This window comes from Archocentrus centrarchus, chromosome 4 (assembly GCF_007364275.1).
Source record: "Archocentrus centrarchus isolate MPI-CPG fArcCen1 chromosome 4, fArcCen1, whole genome shotgun sequence".
Lineage (NCBI taxonomy): Eukaryota > Metazoa > Chordata > Actinopteri > Cichliformes > Cichlidae > Archocentrus > Archocentrus centrarchus.
In genome coordinates this window covers 21,126,356-21,151,150 of record NC_044349.1, presented here as the reverse complement: position 1 = coordinate 21,151,150, position 24,795 = coordinate 21,126,356, and the positions used below count along the sequence as shown (strand labels likewise).

Here is a 24,795-nt window from a genome sequence, read left to right as displayed (position 1 = left end):
TGCCTGCCTCAGGCCTGAGGTGGAACTCGCTCACACAGCCAGCCATTAGAATAGTAATAAGCAGTTGTTTCAAAATGAAATAGACTGTGTGGTTACAGCACTTGCTCTTAGCAGACAAAGGGCTGCCATGTCCTAAATGTTGGGGTTTTTTTTCACACAAGTTTAACTACAGGAATTTTATATATATATATACATATATATATATTAAATCTACTATATATCACCCAAAAATATATATGAGAACCAAAGACTCTCTTATGATAGGATAATTTAAAATAATCCATTCCGTTTCCTTTGCGTAGCACAGACAAGGCCACAACTGTGCTTAAAAATCAGACTATAGATTAAAACAGGTCTGTACTGCTGAGGGAGACCAGTCAGGCACCTATTTAAACTTATTTTTTACTGAGTTCCATTTCATTATTGGAAAACACATCACCCCCACCACCACTACCACCACCACCCCCAAGCTGCTCTGTGGTGTGAGAAGGATTCCTGGACACAGAAGAGGGGGACTGATAAAGATAGAATTGATTCCAGCCAGCAGCGGCGACAGCCATAGCGTAAGGGGCTCAGTTAAGACCTGCAGCAAAACGTCTGGTTTTACTCTCTTTCATTCCTTCCAGTCTAAAGGCAAGTCGTCACTGAGGCAACATCAGTCTCCTGCCTCATGACTTCTCAAAGCATGCCTTCTCCCCTGCTGCCTTATCACTTCATCTTCAGGCAAGATTAAAGAGGTCACCTCCAAGTTTCCACAATCTAACTAACTAACAGGTATAATAAACTGCACTCGATCGTATAAACTTAAAAGGATGGGTCCCGTTTTGTTTTGGCTTTAACTTAAAGGACAAATTCAAGTTTTTTGCAGAATACACATTTATATAACCTTGCTGAGAAACACATCTTTACACGTTTTTGTCCATATAGGAAATATGAAGCTACAGCCAGCAGAGAGTTATCTTATTATGGCATAAACACAGGGAGAGAGTGTCAGTCTGGCTTTGTCAAAAGGTAACAACATTACAGCTTAAAAGAATTAAACCTCACAATAACGCTTTATAAAATCTATACACTATGAAGCATTAGTAAGCTATTAGTATGTACCTAATTCCTTATTTATCAAGTATTACTGTTATATTAATACACATATACATACAAATGTTTTATTCTTGATTAATAAGCTCACATATGACTTGTTTAATAACAGCATTTTCACACTTTATAAATGAAGGAGTCACCATTTGTAATTTAAGTATTACAACACCTACAAGCCAGTTATTTAAGAGCTACTAAAATTTTGAGTATCATTAGAGTATCATTTAGAAGTATAAGGACATGATTAACAAATGTAAATATTTCCATGAATTTAAACATTTCATGATTAAGATTGTAAGTGGGTTAATAGAGGTTTTCTAAACATATATTAATATTGCAACTTGTGATTAATTCAGGTAGTTACAATTCAGGTAGTATTTTGTGTTACCTTATTGGCAAGATATCTTGACTTTCCCTAGAAAGAGAAGTAACACAAGTGACAATTCAGAAGCCCATTCAGTTAAAACAAATGTCGTTTGCTGGGAACTAACTACAGCTTGAGACAACACTTGCAGTTTGAAAGATGAGATCCAGGAGCAACTGCTACAGGACCATGACTTGTTTAGGTTAGTGTAGCTAACTAGCCTTATAGCCATGCTATCTTTTGGTTCCCATAGCATTGCAGCCTTTAGTTAATGTAGCATTAAATTAATTACAATTATAACCCTAACTGTAGTAATTAAGGTATATATGATGATGTGCTGGTATTCAGTTCATGATTTAAAGCTAAACACACATTAAATTCATGTCATAATAATAATACTGCGATTCATTTAGTCACTAATTTGTCACAGTAGTATTTTGAGAGGGATGATTTTATATTCAAAATGGCAATACAGGATTGTTTTTTCTTGATTCAATGCAAGAGCAACTCAGTTTTATACAGGCTGGAGTTTTTTTTAAGTTCCATGGAAATGTCCATTGATTTCAGATTCTCCTTGACTAAGGGAGATGGAGCCAGATCACGTCCTCCTTACCCCAAGGAGTTGCTTTGAGTTTTCATTGTGCCCAAGGAGGAGACCATCTATTTCTTCACTTGCATCATCTGAGTTCACCTGTGTGGTAAGCCTCCAAATAATTTGACTTACCTGACTAAAGTTAGCTAAGTTTAGATGGTGTTTGTGAACCTCTGTGAAATATCCACTATTGTTTGTGATAACCTTATCTACATTTTTTATTTTAACTGAAAAAGATTCAATATTCAGTTATATCCATAAATATTTCCACAGCAATACTTTTATTTTACCTGTGTATACCACCCAAGTGACTGTGACTGAACTGGAGACTTTCAGCTTTAATTTCAAGGCTTTAACAAAAGCATTGCATTAACTGTTCAGGAATTACAGTCATTTTTATACACAGTCCCCCATTTTCAGAGACTCAAAAGTAAATGAACAACTGACTGCCAGGCAGTTTCATGGCCAGGTGGCCTGTTCTCTCATTATTCCATGACAAATTGAGCAGATATAAGATCCGGAGTTGATTCAAAATGTTGAACTTGTCTTTGGTAGCTTTTCACTAGAAGTCTCAATATGAGGTCCAAAGAGATATCAGTATAAATGAAGGAGGCCAGCATTAGACTGAAAAAAACAAAAGAGATTGCAAAGACTTCAAGAGTCAATCTGGAATACACTGTCCGGTTCAACAACACCAAAAGGGCTACACTCTCTACTATACATACTCTCTACAATAATCTGCTGTCCTCGGTTACATAAACAAGCGTGTTGGGGATGTTACCACCATCAGAACTGTGACGTGCTACCCAAACTAGAAACCCTGGCATGATGCATAGGTTCACACTCTGCTGAAAGCAAGGGATGTTGCCTTCAGGTTTGAGGACTCACAGACACTCCAGAGGGCCAAATGAGAGCTGACTGCTGAGAGGGCCAAATCCACATATACTCAGAAGATCCAGGGACTCTTCTCCTCCCAGGATCCATGGAGCATGTGGAAAGGCATCAAGTCCATCACAGACTATAACTCCAGAGATGCACAGCACCCAAGGGACCCCTATCTGCCTGACATTCTAAACAGATTCTACGCCCCCTGCACACTGGAGGATCTGCGGTGGAAGTGGTCCCCAGGTACAGGTAATTGGGAGTACACCTAAGTAACAACCTCACCTGGAGCAACAACACTTCCAGTTCTGGTCAGGAAGGCATGCCAGCGCCTCTAATTCCTCAGGAAGCTGAGGCGCGCTGGACTAGGAAGCTCAGTCCTCTCCTCATTGTACAGATGTGTGGTGGAGAGCATCCTGGGCTCCTGCATCACTGTGTGGCAGGGAAGTTGCTCTGCAGCAGAGAAGAAAGCTCTGCAGAGGGTGGTGAAGACTGCACAGAGGACTGTTGGAGTCAGCTTCTCCACAGTCGTAACAACCACCACAGACATTTACACCTCCAGATGCAGGAAAAGGGCCAGCTGCATCCTGAAGGACCTCACACACCCAGCACACAGACACACAGACACAGACACACACACAGACACACACACACACACACACACACACACACACACACACACACACACACACACACATGCTGGAGGCTGAGGAGCATCAAGAGCAGGACCACCAGACTGAGGAACAGCTTTTTCCCTGAAGCTGTAACACTGTTGAACTCTGGTGGGGCTGTGTAACTGGACTGCTCTTGCACAACTCCGTATACATTCACGCAGCTGTTGCACACACTTACTGCTGCTGTCATTTTTATACTGTAGTGCATATTTATTTGTTATTTACCTTGGAAGGCATACACAGGTGTATATATTTGTATGTGAGTGTGTGATTAGATATAAAGGTACACATATACATGTGTGTGTGTGTGTGTGTGTGTGTGTGTGTGTGTGTGTGTGTGTATATATATATATATATATATATATATATATATATATTCTTCATATTATTGTTAGTTATATTTATATTTACTCTTCTTTCATCACTGAAACTGTCATAAATATTACATGGGCAGCACTGGGACCTGAGGACAGAATTTCGTTCCACTGCATGCAAATGACAATAAAGAATCCTTGAATAATCTTCAGTGTCCAAGTCAATAACCTGATCTCAACCAAGTTGAGTGGCTTTTCAGTTACTGAGGACCAAACTGAATGTACAGAGAACCACAAACAGGAGGAACTGAATGTGGCTGCAGCACGAGCTTGGCAACAGCATCTGAAGAGAGGATGTCACCCATGGTGATATCCATGAGTTCACGTCCCAATATTTATGGATCTAATTCTATTAAAACTGAAAGTCTCCTGTGGTCCAGCTCCTCAGTGAGCATCTTTCGCTCTTTAACCCCTCCTACTAACTTAACCCTTAAAGAGCGGGCGATTGCCGCCGATGCACTTGTTACCTGCCCTTACTTGCTGTGAACAACTGGTTAACACCAAGCGTATCACCGCTGAAACAGCTGATCAAACACATTTTGAATTACCATAATTACACGACCGTTTCCTATTGGAAAAATTCAAACGGTTTCTGAAAGCTTAGAAATAGCACTTCACAACATAGGTTTATTACAGTAATTACTGCCGGAAGTCCCCGGTGGGCCAGTGGTAAATAAAGGATTAAACACTGGTCTTACATACATTTTACTATTCTGTACTATTCAGGTACTGCTTGCCTTTCAACTACAGCCCTAAGTATGTTATATTTTGCCTGATATCATCTACAGCAACACACACACACACACACACACACACACAGAAAATAATCTGAATATACCACAAAACCAGGATAAGAACAGACAATAAGAAGGGACAATAAGGGGGAAAAAATCATATTGTTATGAGTCCATCTATGCTCCAGTGAGCTCCTCGTTTCAATATAGATGAAGAAAGCTGGGCCCGAGGACAGCAGTGAGATATGCAGGCAGCCCACACATATCTGATGATGTACAGGCCTGCCTGCACATTCTAAAGAGAACACATTTTCGAGCTAGCCTTTTATAATTGTATTTTTTCCCTTCCAAAAGGGCCTAGAGCTAGACTTGTATGCTCCATCTGAAGCGGTTGGTGTAGTAATGGGTCATAGTGATGCATTCAAACTGAGACTGGCTTAATTGTATTATCAATCTCATCCAGATAGTGCTTCAGCCCCACAGTTCTGGACATGCTACTGTCAGACTCTCTGCATTAGTATTGGGAAGTGAACCTTGAGGAACTGCAATCTTAACTTTCATCTGTTTCTCAAGCCTGAAACGGTAAGTTAGTTAGTTGAATGGTGTTTTTAATCAGAAAGTTCTCATCCTCACTGTCACATTTCTCTCTGTCTACCCATCAGTATGTCACTCTTTTCCCTCTCTCTTTATCATTTCCATGTAGTGTGTACTCAGTGTTAGTGGTCACTGAGTGAATGCAAGTCTGTTCCAATTTCATGCTATCTTTTAACAAGTTAATTATGTTGAGCCCTACAAAGGCTGGAGACAGACAGAGCGGGCAGCAGCAATGGCAAAGGGATAACTGCCCAGGTCATCTCTTTGTTGTTCTATCTTGTTTTGTGTCTCAAAGCACCCTCCCTCTCCTCTTTTCTTCTCTTATTGTAGCTCCCTCCTTCTGTTCCTCTTTTCCTTAGTAATAGCTCCACTGGTTGAGGAGGGTTTTGAGATAAAAAGCACTGGGAGCTGAGGAGTCCTTTGCAAGCCTAAGGCAAGGAGAAGGTCAATAGGCCTGCTAAGAAGGGCTGTTATCATCTTGGTAACATGTTATCAGAGAGCCTGCAGTAGTGTTTATTTACAGTTATTGCTCCCTCTGGGTGCACACTTCAACGCCTGGGGCTGATTGCTCTGTAATGAGTTAAGGAACACGGGGAGCCGATGCAAGAAAAGAAGGGAAACAAGAGAGGCAAGAAATCACTTGCCAATAACCAATAGGTCAGCAAAAAAATCAAATATGAACCATGGTCATTGAAAATGCAGGCAAAAAAAGTGTGCTGGCCTCCAAAAAGATAGTTTTCTTCCAGTAAGGCAGTAAATGTCAGTAAATGGACCTTGACCTGAAGTTGGCTGTATTGTTCTAAGAAAGGACGGTTTCTATCTGTAATGTCCAGATTCCCTTTTATAATTTATTTGGCCAGGGGTCTGGGGGGTTTTTGTTGTTGTTAGTTTTATTCGCCAGATCAGTTCACTGTTATGTGTTAACAGTCCACATTTAGCAGGCTGAAAGGTGAAATGGTCAGAGTCAACCAAGCGGTGGGTCATTACAAGAAAGAGGATGTCTCTGGTGGTGTGTGCAGGGTTTGTTTGTTTTTTTTACAATTTGGAGAAATTCAGAGGAAATCTCTCATTGTGGGACAGCATTTCAGTCTAGGAATTAGACTGAGTGCAGCTACTGTCAGAACGGACAGAAAATGAAAAAATGAAAACACAGGAACGGCAGTGTTGAATAACATTCAAAAGGCTTGGATGAAGACCAAGGATTTTTTTTTCAGGCACTGCATTTAACCATCAAGCAATTACAAGAAATTAATAAATATATCTAAATTAGTCAGATATTGAAAAAAAATAAATATATATGTAAATCACATAAATATTTTTTTTCTAGAATATACCATAAAACCAAATCCATCCAATGACAAACTAATCCCTTTTCATAGAATCGGATATGGGAGATTACCAGACATAATTAGGTAATTTCATTTAGACATAATTCATCAGAAAAGAAGAGCGCAGGGAGCTTTTCAGGATGAAGTTTCTCCATCACAGCAGGAGGTTCTGGATGATGCCAACTTCATGATTCAGATATGATAACTGGAGGGAGCCGAAGTAGAAAGAGAGGACTCAAATATATTTGCATCTTAGCACTCTGGGGTGGTTACAGTCAAAATGAGCAGTATGGGACAGAAGCCTCAAGAACTGAAGCACTTGGAAATCCTCTGGTAATATGCTGACTGGGTTGCAGTTATTAAAATCAGATTCAATAGTCAAATCTATTTCAGTTTTTTGTATACTTAATATCATACTGTATCAAAAAAGACAAATTCTCACAATTACAACAGAGCCCAATAACTTAAGAAGTGTCTCTAAATACTGCTTCTTCTTCTGTTCTTCTCTTATAATCCTCTCCTATAATCCTAAATTGATTTTAATACAGGTAATGATAGCCAACAAATTTTAAAAAGATTTAAAAATACACAGATGTCTCTTAAAAGTGCACTCAATTATTTTTACGTGAACAATGGGTCAAATTTCTATACGTAAACTGATAGAAGCCACCCGGGGAGAACATGAATTATCACCAGCCTGTAGTTCCCCTTACCTTTATGATTCGTTTTAGTGTCTTACAAGTCAGTGTTTTGGTTTTACAGGCTGCAGCTTTATTACAGAACTATACAACAGACAGGCAAAGTCAGTGATTAGCTGGTGACCTGGAACGATTAAGCATGTAAAAAATAATTTGCTTCAAAGTATGTAAGGATGAGAGTGATGCTAAAATGATATTAAATATCTGATTTTCATTCACGATATGACAAGAAACAAACTTAAAATAATAATAATATTTCACAATAAAGTTTCAGCAGAGTCATAGACTCTAAACCTGGACAGAGTCACTTTGATGTCCCATTGGTTTTGGAATATGCACACTTAAAATTCAAAATTAGCATTTTGGTCGGCGCCATGTTGGTGTTTAGAGCTAAATTTGGACACAAGAGCAAAGTGCTAAGTTATCAGGTAATGCTGGTTAGCTTAGTTAGAATGCTACATCATACAAACACTGCTAATTAGTGCTAAGTAATATATATATATATATATATATATATATATATATATATATATATATATATATATTTGTTGGAAGGTCTGAACCACACCATAATATTAGTCTAATAATTCTATTAAAATGGTACCAACAGTACAAACACGGCGGAGATTCCCAGTTCAGTGAGTCCAATTAGCAGAGGTAAGGCCTAGCAAACAGCAATAAGCTATATGTGCCTATGCTGGGATACCTATAAATCAAAGTGGCAACACACCTAACTCCCTCATCCATTTGGATGAATTACTAAAAAAAAAAAAAACAGAGAAACACCTTCTTTCAGCAGCTCCCTTTAGGAGCTGTCACAGCAGATCATCTGCTTTCATCTCACCCTATCCCTAGTTATCACTTGGGCAGACAAATTCAAAGTTCTGAACCACACAAATGTATGAATGCTTGCCAATAATACTGTCATCCTAATTTTTATTCAGAACCACTACAAGTGAGGGTTCAACTTTGTTTTTTAACTTTATTTCTAATACATTTGTTTTCAAATAGAAAAACAGGTCATCCAGGACTAAATAAAACAGCACTAAGATGAATCAACCGAAAAACGGTAAACCGAGTCAATATTGTGACTCAGTACAAGGTCAGTCACTTGTGACTCAGTACAAGTGACTGACCTAGCTTTACCTTCTCTGTCCACATTTTTCTTCCTCAGTCCCTTTTTTCCCTGCTATTAGCTTGTCCTTCCTTTAATACATATGTAAAATATACCTTTGAGTCCAATGCAAATAGCAGGCAATGTATGTAAGAATTTTGGAGAAAGAAGAACACTATATCTTTTATGATGAGCATCTGAGTGACTATAAAAACATGATAAATATTTAAGTCTCTCTGAAAACTATGGCAGACTCCAACACATTCACTAATAAGAGGTATCTGAATTGTCCATGTTAAAACAATCCTCAAAAAAGCATTTGGCCAAAGAGCACTGGCCACAAGGAGTGAATTTTCAATACTGTTTACTTTGAGCAGCAGACCTACAGGATAGCTGCATGGACTCAAACCAGAATATACTCTTTCAGAATTCTGCTCCTGTGAGTATTTCATCCTTCACTGTATAACTATATTCTGAACATGAATATGTGTTATCAAACAAACCCTGGCACATCAATGAAGCTCATCTCAGAGAGAGGTTTTCTAAATAAATCAGCAGAATAAATACAGGCAGCTTGAAAAACATGAAGTGGTAAAGCATTACAAATCCTTGCCATTTTCCCAAACTGTACCGTCTTGCCTTGGATGAAAAATGAGACGCCTGCTCTGAAACTGTGTTTATGGCGTTAGGAATTGCTTGGAAATGAATTACTGGATGAATCACCGGGGCCTTGTGCGCGAGAACCACTTGTGCAATGCAGAAATCTGGTTGCAGTAATGTTTACTTACGACACACTTGTATCATGATGCTAGAGGCAGGCCCTGAGCCAATGAATAGTGATGTTACAAAGTACATTTAGAACACAAAATAGCCTAGAGCTAGATTTTAAAAACAACAACAAAGTGAAACCTGTTTGGGTCCCACCACTTTCTTCAATACAGAAGTAACAACAATGCAATTTTTAATGTTACAAAGAGACCATTTCATATAACAACAATATCTGAATATTCTTCCCCTCAGACTTTTCAAATCTCACAGCCACACCGTGTATACAGTTGATAATCAAATCCTGTCATGACTGAAACTTTTACAAATATCTTACTGCTGCTAGCATTTGGTGACATTTTGAATAAATGTGCAAGTGGCTGGGCCTGCCATGTGTAGCTCAAATCAGAGCCATCAACAATTAACTCACAAAACACTGAGGTTGTTTGTAGTACTTCCTGAGCAGCAAAACCGAGCCAATGTGTTCACTTAGTGATTAGACGTGGCCATATGCAACAGGCCCAAATGTCAGACAGGATTATCACTCTGCATTTCATTCAGTGCTACTGATACCACTTTGCATTGCAAAAACTCTGTCAAGCCTCAATGAAGCCATGTGTTAAAGGCAGATTTGTAAATTATTAGCATTTGTTCTGCTTAGACGTTCAAAATAAAATACAGCAGAACACTGACATGTTATCACCTTTAAATTAATATGCAAGCAAGTTCTTTTTTTACATATATAAAAGATAGCCAGTCACAGCTGCTTTGTTGTGGAGTTGTGAGTGTCCATCCGTTTAAGCCTACTGTTCACTCTACTCCGACTAGTAACTTACTTTGTCTAGTGTTAGTTGCTGAGCAGATAGCTTACAGTGGAATTTTGGCACTTTTCTGCTTAAAATAGCTGTGGCTAACTCTTGAAACAATACTGATTAAAGCCATGAGAATAAACTGAAGGAGCCAAACTGCATGTGAGAAAACCAAAACAATGAGCTAAAATTCTCTATATGGGCTGAGAAGCAATATAGAGCTCATCTCAGAGATCTGCAGTGCAAGGATCAGAGAAGGATCACACAGGTTATGTATGGGTTTATCTTTACAATTGACTCATTCAGACTTAAATACTGTCATGATCCTGGCCCAGTGGCCCTGCATTTTGAGTTCTCTTAGTGGTTCTTAGTGTTCTTAATTTTCCTTACAGTCTAGTTCCTCAGTTGTTTTGTATTGTTTTGGTTTTTAGTTAATTATAGGTTATTCTGATTTTACTGGGTTCCCATCTTCCTGTGTCTTTATGCTCCTGTGTCTGCGCTCCTCTGTGTATCTGTCTCCCCGTGTTCTTGTGTGCTGGTGGTTTTCTTCATTGTGTCTCAGGTGTCTGTGTCTTCCCTGTTCAGTTGTTCCCTGTCTGCTGTCAGCTTAGGAGTTGTTGGATTCTGTTGAGTCATGTTTAGATTCCCTCTGTGTGCCAGTCTCCTTATGTGTCAAGTCTGTGTGTACCATAGTGGGTTACTTCCTGTCTTATTTTGACAGTTCCTTATCCTGTGTGCTTGTGTTTTGCTTTACCTCCCTGAGTCTCGTTAGTGTTATTCTGTTCACCTGTTACCCCAGCTGTTTCCACTCACCCCTCATTTCCTCTGTGTATTTATTGTCTGAGTTTTGCCCTGGTCAGATGTCAGAGTCTTGTTGTCCTGTGGCTGTGGTTCCCTGTGTTCTCCAGACCTCCGTAGTTATTTTCCAGTGTAGGTTTTTTGTTTGTTTTGCTGCTCCAGTTTATTTTGCTATTCCCTTTTTCTGTTGCCATAATAAAGGCTCATTTTGGTTCACCTTTTTACATCATCTCCTGCGTCCTGCTTTTGGGTCCTCACCTCTTTCCACGCCACACGGCCTGCACCCCCAAATCGTGACAAATACAACCACTGTCCACTTTATTAGGTACATTATTATTGGGTATTGCCTTCAGAACTGCCTTAATTCTTTATAGCATAGCTTCAACAAGGTGCTAGAAACATTCCTCTGAGTTTTTGGTCCATGACATCATGCAGTTGCTGCAGATTTTTCAGCTGCACATCCATAATGTGAATCTCTTGTTTCACCACATACCAGATGTTCTGCTGGGTTGAGATGTAGTCACCATTGAGGCCATTTGAGAACAGTGAACTCACTGTAATGTTCAAGAAACCAGTTTGAAATGATTTGCACTTTGTGACATGACACATTATTCTGCTGAAAGTAGAAGATGGGTACACTATGGTCATAAAAGGGATGGACATAGTCAACAGCAATACTCAGGTAGGCTGTCCCATTTTAACAATGCTGAGTTGGTACTAAGGGCCCAATGTTTGCCAAGAAAATATCCCCCACACCATTACACCATCACCGCCAGCCAGCATAGTTGATATAAGGCAAAATGGATTCATGCTTTCATGCTGTTTACACAAAATTCTGACCATAAATTTTGCAGCTGAAATTGAGACTCATCAGATCAAGCAACATTTTCCCAATCTTCTAAACTTTGTCCAGTTTTGGTGAGCCTATGTGAACTGTAGCCTCGGTTTCCTGTTCTTAGCTGACAAAAATGGCATCCCATGTGGTCTTCTGCTGCTGCTGTAACCCATCTGCTTCAAGGTTTGACATGTTGTGTGTTCAGAGATGGTGTTCTGCATACCTTGATTGTAATAAGCAGTTAATTAACTTACTGCTGCCTTCCTATCAGCCTGAAGCAGTCTGGCCATTCTTGTCTGACCTCTGGCCTCAATAAGACAATTTCTCCCAGAGAACTGCTGCTCCCTGTATATTTTCTCTTTTTCGGACCATTTTCTGTAAACCCTAGAGATGTCTGTGTGGGAAAAACCCAGTAGATCAACACTTTTTTAAATACTCAGATCAGTCCATCTGGCACCAACAATCATGCCACATTCAAAGTCACTTAAATCACCTTTCTTCCCTATTCTGATGCTCGGTTTGAACTTAAGCAGGTCATTTTGACCATGTCTACATTTGTAAATGCATCAAGTTGCTGCCATGTGATTGCCTGATTAGATATTTGCATTTACTAGCAACTGAACTGGTGTACCAAATGAAAAGAGTGTATTTATTTGATACATGTGTGAGTTTAGATGTAAATTATAAATGTTTTACTAACACTGCATGCAAGTTTTCATTGTGGCAACAGGCTGGATGGACACTTAACCCAGGGTCAAGCCAATATAAAACAACCCTAACTCACATCACATGAAAAAAGAAATAAAGCTTAGAAGCCTGAAGAAAGTCACCGAATATGACAATATAAAAAACACTAACAATAACGAGTAATTTCTTATGGATACAAATGGCGAATAAATAGCATAAATCAAAAGCAATAGTCTTGCCAACAGTCCCAAGACAACTCAAATTTATCTCCATACTCTGCGCCTGACTTAAAAGAAAGAGAGAGGAGAGAGAACTGCTAAAAGGGAAAACTGGAGAGGCCATTTAGTGATTTGAGCAGTGAAGCTTCTCCGCTGCCAAGGACATGTAAGAGAGACAGAGAGACTAGGAGTGCCTCTCAATACATCAGATGTCAGGAGTGCTCCCTCCTACTCAGACAAATAGATCTTCTTTTGGAAAGCCCATAAGAGAGAGCATTCTAAGGTCGGTGAGCTATACAAAAGTCAAAGATCTAACCATTAAAAGGCCATATGACAGCACAATACACACTACAATGTTCATGTGTGGGGAGATGAGCGTTAAACTCACAATTATGCTCATGTTGATAACAAGTTTAAAAAGGTATTAACAAAAATTATGTATTTTTTTCCCCTGGGCTGCCTCTCCCTCTGGATTGTTTCATCAGTGAGAGAGAAGAGGTGAAGCACAGAGCTGCATACTGCAGCAAACTCAGGCCTCTCCAAGGCACTCATTCTGAGCATCTAGCTTGATTGTAAAAACGTTTTCCTCTTCTTTAATCAATGGAAACTCAACTATCCTGATTCATGGGGCACTCTGGAGTATATAAATATCTTCTGACAAGCTTGACTGCATTCCCCTCTACACCAGCTAGAGACCACCGGCCACCCCACCCCCAAGTGCTCATATTTTTCTTTACTTCATTTCTTGTCCTTTTCCCAACCATCTCTTTTTGGCGCTGTATTTTTACCTCTTTCTTCTGAATTTTACTTTAGTTGTTACTCTAATCAATCACTTTTCAGAGGGTCACTACAACATGACAGTTTCTGGAAGAAGATATGGCCAAACAAATTAAACACACTGCTAGTGCTAAAAGAAAAGAGAAACACACTTAAAGCAAAATGAGAAAAGGAAACCTGTATCAGCAGTGAACAAAGGGAATGTTTTTGTTCCACACTATCCTTACTATTGATCTTACAGCAATTTTTTATTTACTATTGTTTACTATTAAAAAAGAGAGAAAATCTTCCTTTATCAATTATTAAGAATGGGTTATTTAAAATCTAGAGCAATTCCATGAAGAGATTTTTGAGATTTCATCAAAGCAATATTGTCAAAGTTGGAACGCTTAATTTTTCTACTTGTGATTTATACTGCAATTATCATCTGGCCAGTGGCAAACATTTACTGCTAATGAATAATAACTAATAAATGTTTAAAACATAAAAAAAATTAATGTCAGGGCTTATCTCAAAATAGACAACTCTTTTGTGCCTGTATATTAAATCTAACCCATTCTGAATCAGAAAATAAGAGAAAATGAGACAAGATTTACTATCTGTCATTAAACCGGAGTCAAGTTGATTCACCTAATGTATGCTTGGTAGAAGAGCAACGACCTAAATTTAAATTTAGTGGGAGCTCTCCAGGCAAACATTATCAAATTTTGTATTCCTCATAGTCTTCAAACACCCTCATACCTGGTTACCATGAAATTGAGATGATGATGGTGGTGTCAAAAGCAACTCTAATGGCTGTTAAGACTTTATTTTATACCAAAGTAGGAAGAGTAGCATTAATGTAATTATAAGTATCTATATTAGTATTGGTATTGCTAAAATCCTAACAAAACTCCCTACTTTACAACATAGATTCATTGCCTTGACTGATAAATCGTGCATGTATTTGTAGTTATGCTGATAAGAGTACATTTGAAAATACACTATATTGCCAAAAGTATTCACTCACCCATCCAAATCATTGAATTCAGGTGTTCCAATCACTTCCATGGCCAGGTGTATAAAATCAAGCACCGAGGCATGCAGACTGCTTCTACAAACATTTGTGAAAAAATGGGTCGCACTCAAGAGCTCAGTGAATTCCAGTGTGGTACTCAGGGGTTAGGCTCAGCCCCTTAGATTCAGTGAAAAAAAAACTCTTTAATGCCTCAGCATACCAAGACATTTTGGACAATTTCATGCTCCCAACTTTGTGGGAACAGTTTGGGGATGGCCCCTTCCTGTTCCAACATGACTACACACCAGTGAAAAACTCAAGATCCATAAAGATATGGATGAGCAAGTTTGGTGTGGAAGAACTTGACTGGCCTGCACAGAGTCCTGACCTCAACCCGATAGAATACCTTTGGGATGAATTAAAATGGAGACTGCGAGCCAGGCCTTCTCGTCGAACATCAGTGTCTGACTCACAAATGCGCTTCTGGAAGAACGGTCAAGTTTTTGCAGTTTGTTTCTTTGGAGCATTGTATCTTAACAAAACAACACAGTCTTCCTAGGAGTATAAATCCCATCAATGGAATAATGTTTGTTGGACAGATGAAACCACAAAGGAGATGTTTGGCCATAATGCACAGCAACACATCTGGCAAAAATCAAACATAGCATATCAGTACAAACACCTCATACCAACTATCAAGCATGGTGGTGGGTGGGTGTTGTTTTGGCCTTGCTTTGCAACAACAAGACCTGAGCACCTTGCAGTCATTGAGTCAACCATGGACTCCTCTGTATACCAAGAGAGTCAAATGTGAGGCCATCTGTCTGACAGCTAAAGCTTGGCCGAAAAAGGGTCATGCAACAGAACAATGATTACAAGCACAGCAGCAAATCTACAACAATGGTTGAAATGGCTAAAAAAAAAAAAAATGGATGTGATGCAGTCAAAGTCCAGACTTCAATCCCATTGAAATGCTGTGGTGGGAACTCAAGAGATCTATGTTTTAATGAGTTCCTGCAAACTTCAATGAACTGAAGCAACATTGTAAAGAAGGGTGGGCCAAAATTCCTTCACGTTAGAAATAAAGTCATACAGAAAATGACTACTTCAAGTTATTGCTGCTAAAGGTTATTCTACAAGCTATCACATGGTGTACTTAATTTGTCACAAGACTGCATAGAGTCCTATGAAAACTGTTTTTTGCAACAAATCGACATGCCATTAAATAACTTTTTTTTTTTTTTTTGAGGGGAGGGGGGAGAGGGGGGGTCTTAGGTTAGCAAGTTGTTAGAAGATTCACATATCAGACAGGAAAAATGATGAAGTCAAAAAGTATCAGATGGCCTTGACTATTTTGGTTGTGACTCTCAAAAGTAGCAGTGCATCCATATCTGTTCTGCAGTCTGCAATATAAGTTGGATTGTATTGAGTGAATTGACTGTAAAGCCAGATAAGTCTATGAGTTGTGCTTATCAATAGACCCCATTAAATACTTGTCACCACTGGGGAATTTCTTTGACCATGCAAGTCATTGTCAGCAGAGAGCGGTCTGACTAATCAATGAGTACTTAATTACATCTGGTGCATGGTCCAGAGGTGCAGTAAAACAATAGGCTTGCACTGTCAGTGTCATTCTTTGTACAGACAGATGGCTCTTTAGTCAGCGACATTGCGAGGATGCATTTAGAAAAGAATTCGGGACTTAGTTAAAAAATGTCAACAGTTGGAGTGTATGACAAAACAAATGTGACAAGACAAGATAAGAATGTCATTTGGATTTCACTCTAAAAACAATTAGACTTCTTTTATCACTTTCATGAATCTCTGCCACTTGACACAATACACAACAACAGGCCAGAGCTTAAATGTCTACAGATTAGCAAAATTTTCTATTTCCTACTGTACTACATAAAAAAAGATGATCTCAGTAAGTAAAACTCTATGTTCATATGGGTGTTAATAACACTGGGCAAATTTTACATTCCATAGTAAAAACAAAAAAAAAACAGAGAGAAAGAAAATAGTCATAATGCTGAAGTTCTACTGCATAGTGGAGGGAATGATCATGCTGTTCATATTTTAAGCATGGTACAGTAAAAGGCATTTAATGGTTTAGAATGACTCTATGTCAGAGGGCCTGTTGTCTGAGACACACTGTATGTAAATCTGTAGACCATCAGTGACTTGATCAGCACAGCACAGACAACAAAGTGAATTAAGCCTCATCTAAATGTAAATTAGTTTTTATACCTTTGGCAAACAGCTTACATAACCAGTGTCTATTTTAATAAACCAATTAGATTTTATTCTATGCTACACGAAGACAACAAAATAAAAACTGTGCTTTATGGAAATGTACACAGGATGCAGATAACATCAGGAGTCAGGCAAAGATCCTTCCAATAGGTATGCATAAATTTCACATGAAAACATCTGCTGGAAATACCAGCTATTCAATCTGGTCTGAGAGAAGTAAAACAGACACAGACTGTCATAAAAGGCCCATTCAGTTGCTTTGAGAAATGAACATGTGTGGCAGGAGCTTATATACTTGTCTCCAATATCCTTCCCCTCACTCCCTCACTAGCATCAAAAATATCAGACTGACTATATGAAACCAGCAGCTCATTTTACAAGCCTTGCTTATTCTTTAGTTACAAAACCTGTCTTATAATGTGTTAACACAGGCACCAAATCCACTGTAAACAAAATATGGTAGGTATGCTCAGGCTAGGTGAACCTACACATTTGCTATTGTTCAACATCCTTAACCTATAATACAATTAAACAATGAGGGACTGGATCTTGTTCTTTTACAATTTAAGTGCATATGTTTTCTCTGCCACAACATTCAAGCTTTTTTTTATCTAAGACCTTTTTTTTTTTTTTTTTTTTTTTAGTTAATCTGTGCTCTCTTATATTCAGAAATGTTACGAATAAGATCTCCTAATGCAAATTTCCACATAATAAACATACATTCAAAAACAAAAAAAGAAGGAATACAAGGTTAATATTTCAACAGTTTCACGGCTGTTGAGCTATCCAGAGCAGATGATGAATTTTACAATAATGAAAAAGAGTCATTTGTTTGTATAATACAAAGTAACTTAGCAACAGTGTACAGGGTCCATGGTGTTACGTTTCTTTGTTTATGTTTATTATTATTTATTTATGCGATAAGAAAGAGGCAAAGGGAACTTTTCATCTGTTAGATTTCTATAAATTTATATTTGTATTTCTTATCTGATATTCAATACACCTCAAGCATACATAAATTAAGGAGTTTGTAAAATACCAATGTATTTTTTTGTTATGCTTTTTATTTTATTAAATTTCAATGAAATAGCCTCCATAAAAAATACATTAAGGTATTATTACCTTTAAGAAAGACAACAGTATTGTCCTAAGGTCAATGATGACTCTGAACTTATGAATAGTGTCATTCCATTAACTTGAACACATTTTGGTAAATCTGAACATATACTTTCAATACTACTGATAAGATAAGTGCATGAGATTGTAGACAAATACATAGATTTTTAACTCATGGAAAAGTAATTTAAATGTACTTGTAAAGTATTCTGTGAAAACAGAATTATAAAATATAAAGTCTAACTTTAAAGTCTAACTTTAAAGTAATGTTGTTAAAACCAGTGGTGATTAAATGAAACAGTAACAGGGCATTAATTTGAGATTATCTGGCAAATATCAATTTATCCCATATTCTAACTTTAGTAATGCATTTACTGGAAAAAGATTAATATCAACTCCATAAATCATTCAGAAGCCAGAGCCACAGATACGTATATGTTAGCTGATCCCAGTGAGGAAGCTCAGCACCCATTAATCAATGTCTGAGCTCCTCTGGCCATGTCATCAGAGGAAAAAAAGGCAAATTTATAAAAACGGCAATTACCACACTGATATCTCAGCAAAATCCTTCTAATATAACATGTTTACACACTGGTACAAAATTTCTGTACTCTCCTTCACATGAGTGTGATAAGGTTTCCTTATCTATCCCACTATATGTCTATAAAAGATTGTGTTTCCTCTTGTGAATAAGCCGAAGAAAACCCACCTTAATTATTAGTAATCAACTGACCTCCAGTTTGCTGAAAATTAAGTGCATCGGAGAATGAACTTTGGAGAACAACATTGACACTGACACCAAAGTCAGACAACAGAACGTAAACAGGGTGAAGTTAAAGCTCATCTGAGTCTGCAGAAACCAAAATGGGCTTATCTGTGGAAATATGCAATCTGAGCACCATCTGAACCTAATCTCCACACAGAGATTCAGTCCCAGAGAGAGCCTGCTGGTTCCCTGATTTATTCTGCCTACTTGGTGCTTGAATGTTTGCCTGCTTCTGGGTCTAACAAGCGGACCTTGTCAGTGCTGAAAACATACAGTTCTTCATTTTCATTTTAATGCCACTCTACTAGCAGAAACCAAGGCCATTAACAAAGGGCTCGGGAGTATATTTAACTTCATCTTACTTTATGCCTAGACTCAATTCAATTATATAATTGATTATTTAAAAAAAAAATCCAACTATGAAAATTAATTGTGGAAAACAAATCTGCACTGAAAGTGGCTTTATTTCTCCTGATCTGCACAAAATGCATAGCTGAATCTCCACCACAAAAGCTGTGACACCCAGAACTGCTGAGGAGGCAAATGGAGCGCTATCCACATGCAATACTGCAAAGTTGTACTGTGTGTGAATCAAAGACAGAACAAGTACTTGGCGTAGGCCTAAGCGCAACTCTACTGGCTTCAGACTTCAGACACACTGCTGTCGATGCAAGAAGAGAAAATAAATGATTTAACCTACCGTAATTCGAGAACAAATGAACTGATATGAGCTGAGAAATTAAAGGCAAACTGTGTTACGTCTTATATTTGCCTGGTTCTGTTTTTTGTTCTACTAATTCTTTCAGCCTCTTTTTATATTGCAATTAATAGTACATTGTAGCAATAGGCTAATAACGTACATTAGCTAACTATATAGTTGTAGCTTCCATCTAAAAAAAAAATCTTAAAAAAAATACAAGATTCCCTGATGCTGCGCCCAACAGGGGTCTATTAAGACCCAAAATAATCAACAATAACCCTGTGGTAATGATGGCAGAGAGTTCACAACCTACCTCAGCTACAAAGAAAATAGTCTACTGATAAAAGCTTCCTGCTGGTCCCTGGTGGTTTGTTACTTCCCATTTCATGCTGAGGAAAAGATAATTACTGTTCCACGCTTTCCACAGCAGAGCTTACTCAGGGTGTCAAATGCCTATTAAATATGACCTAACCTAAGTATTTTGTTTACTTTTGTAATGCGTTGAAATGTAAATCTTTCAAGATAAATTTTTAACTTGAAATACCTTTAAAGGTATGTCTCTCCAAGTATCGGTTTGCCCTCTTGTGGATGTAATGCAATATTCGAATGGCTTGGTTCTATGTGGGTGGAGGTTTGAACGAATAACTATATGTGATTTTTTTTTTTTTGCCAAATTTTACAACAGTAACCGATTGATCAATTGTTTAAGTCTACTTAACATTTTCTGGGGATGGTGATGTTAGTCAGTCAGGGGTGGTCACTTTTATATAAAGCCCGGTTCTGCCCAAATTACTTATGGAGTGAAGTAAAAAATGCAAGACAACAAAACAGTACTATCATAGCTGCAAAAAGCTGATGAACATATAAAATGTGTTGCAATATGGAGGTATTCTGCATAATCCACAGAGAATATGTTTATAATATATATAGACAATGAGAAAAGAGCACTTTAGCCTGTACAAGACTAAGTACTACATGCATATACATCCACATCTAAGCATGAACTATACAAGTTATCTAGCTTGTAAAGCACAAACACCCCAGTTTTAAAGTTCATGTATTAACTTCTATTTTTGCATTGTAAAAACTTTAAGATCCCAAAAACGTAGGCAATTACATAAGTGTAAGGACATGGACAAGCACCAAATAATGGTACTGGAGGTGCCAAGCCATCAGTATTTACATTCTGTGCTCTCTGGTCATGAATGACAAAGCAGACTGTTCAAATGAGTGGGTTTGCTTTAAATATTTAATATAAATGCTGCTAAATGCAATATAATGTACATGCAAACTTAATATAATGTAAACAAGTAGTTGTGTGTAAAAAGGGAAACACCAATAACTCGTGAAAAAAAAAATTAAACTAGAACATCTTTAATATCTAAAGCTCTGCAGTGTGTTTGAGTGCTTAAGAAAAGAGACTGCTGGCATCTTTAATGCAGCCTCAGTATAAACAAAAAATGTAATTGTCCCCCCTAAAATTAACACTCACTATTGTTATCAAAATAAGTCTGCAGTTATTATGGCATCTTGGAACTTCTTTAGGTCTTCCTGATTAGCACTAGGACAAGCAGAAATCGCAGCTTTGTCAGAGGATTGCAGTCAAACACGCAAATCAAATCGATTCTCAACTTCTAGATAAGGAAAAGCAAGGCAGAAAAAAAACAAGAGTGTAACAGGGTTGTTGCCCAGTTTACTGTGAAAAGATTTCAGGGATCGATAGTGCCAGCATTTCACCCACTTTTACAACAACAACAACAACAAAAAGATATTTGAACTGTGAGGACCCTGTGTGTGGATAAAAAGTTTTAGAAAAAAAATCAGACAAAGAAGCTCTTTTTTTTTTTCTCGACAAAATGGAAGATAACAGACAGAATGATGAAGTGATCACAGGTGTAGTTTATGCTCTTGCTGACACACAGAGGAGACACTAAAGAAGCGCAGCTGAAGTGGAGACAATCCAGGAGGTGTGAAGGAAAACATTTTTTCTAGAGTTAACAAAAACTAACTTTTTTTGTTCAAAACTGCAAAGTCAATCAAATTGGTAGCAAATACAACGAGCCTAGAATCTGTGTACTGACCACATTCCTGGCTAGGGCCTGTATTCTATCGATTATTCCATTGATTAATCGAGTAATCAGATAAGAAATACCTTTGTATTATTCATCTGCATATTATAACTTCCATAGCTTAACTGCAAATTTTACACTGTGTGAAACAAACAGCGGTGATGGAGTAGCTACAAAGTTCTCTTTTCTTCATGTTGCTGATCAGGTGGTTGATGAAGGAATTCCAGCTGTTTCCCAGCAAAGGTTTAATAGTGGTTACAAGAATGACCGCTGCTGCTTTGGATGCTAGAAAAACATTTCCTTTCGCTCCACCTGAGCTCACCGTCTGGATAACAGCTTCGCCTCCTTGAACTTGCTGCACATGTGCAGACAGACTGCACATAAAACAACTGCTGCTGTTGTGCTATCAGTGTTTTTGTTGAAAAACTGGGGGCTGCATGAGCTTAATGTTGTAATGCTTTGTATTCACAAGCATCCTCCTAAATACGTTTCTAGTGCAGGTCTATTTTTAGTTTATTTTTAGAGTGTACAGAGCAGTGGAGGCATGGAAAAAAGTGTCGGCGATGATCCACTCAGTTTTAAAGGGTAGTTTTTTCCAAATGAAGGCAATCCATTGCAGCAACAGAGAACTTTAATGCTGCTACTGCGGTGAAACGCTCCACTTTCACAGTGACACCTGAGCACTGCAGAGTTTAAACGACGCATCGAAACAACAAACTTGTGTTGAGGATTTTTTATAATTGAATTATTCAAGTTACTCAAGGAATCGTTGCAGCCCTGGTCCCAGCCATACAAGAATATAAGAACATAAATAATGGATGTCATATGTTACCACTTTGTCCATCAAAGTTTTTATTATCATTCAGAGATTTCAGCTATGTGACTGGTACAAAGCAAGGGCAAATACATTGCTACAAAATCCTGGCTAACACTGGACACAGGCCTGTCAGTTTTGAAGTTGTTTTAGGCTACAAATATTAAGATCACCTCACAAAAGTAACACAAATGTTCAGACAGCATCTAGCTAGTTAAAGCTGAGCCACTGATTGTTAGTTTTAGGGTTACTGCAGTCAGCATTCTAGAGCAGTAGTGACAACCAGTAACATTTTGGTTAGCTGAACACAAAATCTTATGACAATCTAATTGTAACTTTTTTTTTTCAAATGTCAGCGCATATACCCACCACTGGCAACCTGGATTGCTGTGGAGAAGGAGGAAATGTTGTGATTTATAGAATGTGGCGAGCTTCCATTAGAGATTTTGATTTAACAACTATCTGACATTTTGGTTAAACGAACCTGCCAAAAATAATAGCTCTCAAACAGCAGAAGAAAGTCTTGCTTTTCCTTAGAAGTGGGCGCTCCTCTAATGATAAAAATGTTAAATATTGTGTTTTCCAGTTACTCACCACTTTCAAAGCATGCATCAAAAACCAGATGTCCTTTTCGTGGAGTTCCAGAGTATCCTGTTGGACTCACTGTCAGCTTGTTCACATTGCCCACCAAGGCATCTTCTCCTGCAGCCTCACGGCCTGAAAATCAAGTGCAAAACTGTAGAGTTTAACTTTTCTCAAAGGTGATCTGAAAAAAAAAAAAAAAAACGCCTTTAACAATGTTTTCCAGACTACTGTATGTAAACCCTTAGTTTGTAGCGTATATGAAAATTTCATATTATACAACACAGTTGTAGTTATTAACAGTATTTAAAAAAAAAATACCCCTTATTACAAATGGCAAAAAAATGTTGACCTATAGTGTAAAATGGAGAGACACAAAAGAAGTTTATAAGGAATAAAAGGACACCTAATGTTCTAACATAATGCTGTTGCTATATTTGATGTTTGGTTGCTCTCCATGCAACATCAACAATATAAGAAGTGTTGCTTTTATTCTGTTATTTCTTTCTTGGTATTAGTAAAGAGGCTTATGCATTTCAAAAGAAAATTTCAACACATGGTTACTTTGCCATGAACTAGTGGTGTACAAATGGCATTTTAATGAGTGAATACTTTCACTCTTTTCCATTGCTTGTGTTCTTGTGCCACTGTTTGGTTTGTTTATAAAACAAGACTATATTTAGTTTTAATTTGTAAAATGTAAAAACAATATCTGCCTTTCTGCACCCAATACCACAGTCACTATAGCAAATTTACGCCACATTTCTATATATACAGTGCTGTGAAAAAGTAATTGCCCCTTCCTGATTTCTTTTTGTTTTTTTTTTTATTTTTTTTTTTTTAACATCTTTGTTACACTTAAATGTTTCAGATGATCAATAAAAAATTAACCCTTTCCAGACTGATAGATGACTTTGTTTCTCATCTGTTCCTTTGCTTCTTTACATCATGGCATGATGTGTGCTTGTGGGTGTGGCAAAAAATGTGGTTAATCATAGTTAATTGATGATTCAACGCGGGACAGGGCTGGCGGGACTTTTTCACATATTGCCAGACAGGTTTGGACAGCTTCCCCTCCCTTAATAAATGAAATCGTCATTTTTAAACGACATTTTGTATTTACTGGGGTTACCTTTATCTATTATTAAAATATTTTTGATGCCCTGAAAAATGTAAGCGTGACAAATATGCAATAAATAAAGAAAGACGGGAGGAAGGAAGGGGGGAAATACTTTTTTCACAGCACTGGAGTGCAGTGGCAGTAAATAAAAACAATGCATTTCTATATAACAGTATCTGACTCCGTCGCTTTTCCCCGCATGTATACAGGCAGACTGAATACCCCTATTACTAATTTCTACATTACTGAGGTACAACCACCGTCAATAATGGTTTGGATAATCCAAAGCTTTTCGCACGTAGGATCGTTTAAGTTTACAAACATACGATAAACATGACAAAAAAAACATATTTTTGGTTCTAGTAAGTGTTTTGTTATGTTTTTGGTTTGTTTGTTTGTTTTTCCCTATTACAGTGGCGTTTGCCATTTGTTAAGAGTTGCTCACGTACTGTGGCTTTCATTTACGAGGCTAACTGCTTTTCATCTCCAAGAGAAACTTCAGGTACAACAGCAAGCTAATAAATTAGCTCCACAGCAGCTCAGTGCAGGTTCAACACAATCTCGGTAACACAGCTAGCTAATACAATTTCACAGCCATTACACCTGCACGACTGCTCGGCTATGCAGTGGTTAACGTTATCATGCCAATAATTATCTAAACTCACATGCAGCTCATAATTTGGTTGACTAAAGTCGACAGCAGCACAGCTAGCTCATGCCTGCTGCTGACAGGACTGTGTTTACATTTTTGCACCTGCTAGCTAGGAGGAGGTTAGCACACTTAACATTAGCTCAATATAGAGACCCGTGGCGAGCCAGTCACGCGCGCATATAATTGTCAGATAACAGGGTACCACGCGCTTCCTTCTTCTTGTATAGCAATGAAGGGGTGGCGGGGTTAAGGCTCATATTTACACACCAGCGTCGACGTCGCTAACAGTGTTCTCCTCCATCTTCCTCTCCAATCTGCTACAAAGCAGCCGACGCTCTCTGGGAGTTACCACGGCAACGGAGCAAGAGGAAGCGGGACGGGGCGC

At 38.1% G+C, this 24,795-nt stretch overlaps 1 protein-coding gene across 1 annotated transcript in view; it reads right to left on the bottom strand.

Annotated features, from left to right (window-relative positions):
• Positions 1 to 24,795, bottom strand: part of agbl4 (AGBL carboxypeptidase 4) — a 367,133-nt gene extending 342,338 nt beyond the window's left edge. The window contains exons 1-2 of the mRNA XM_030727883.1: positions 24,678 to 24,795; positions 22,651 to 22,773 (exon numbers count right to left, since the gene is read on the bottom strand). Of these exons, the coding sequence (XP_030583743.1) occupies positions 22,651 to 22,773; positions 24,678 to 24,711 (157 nt within the window). The 5' untranslated portion in view covers positions 24,712 to 24,795. The remainder of the gene's footprint in view (positions 1 to 22,650; positions 22,774 to 24,677) is intronic.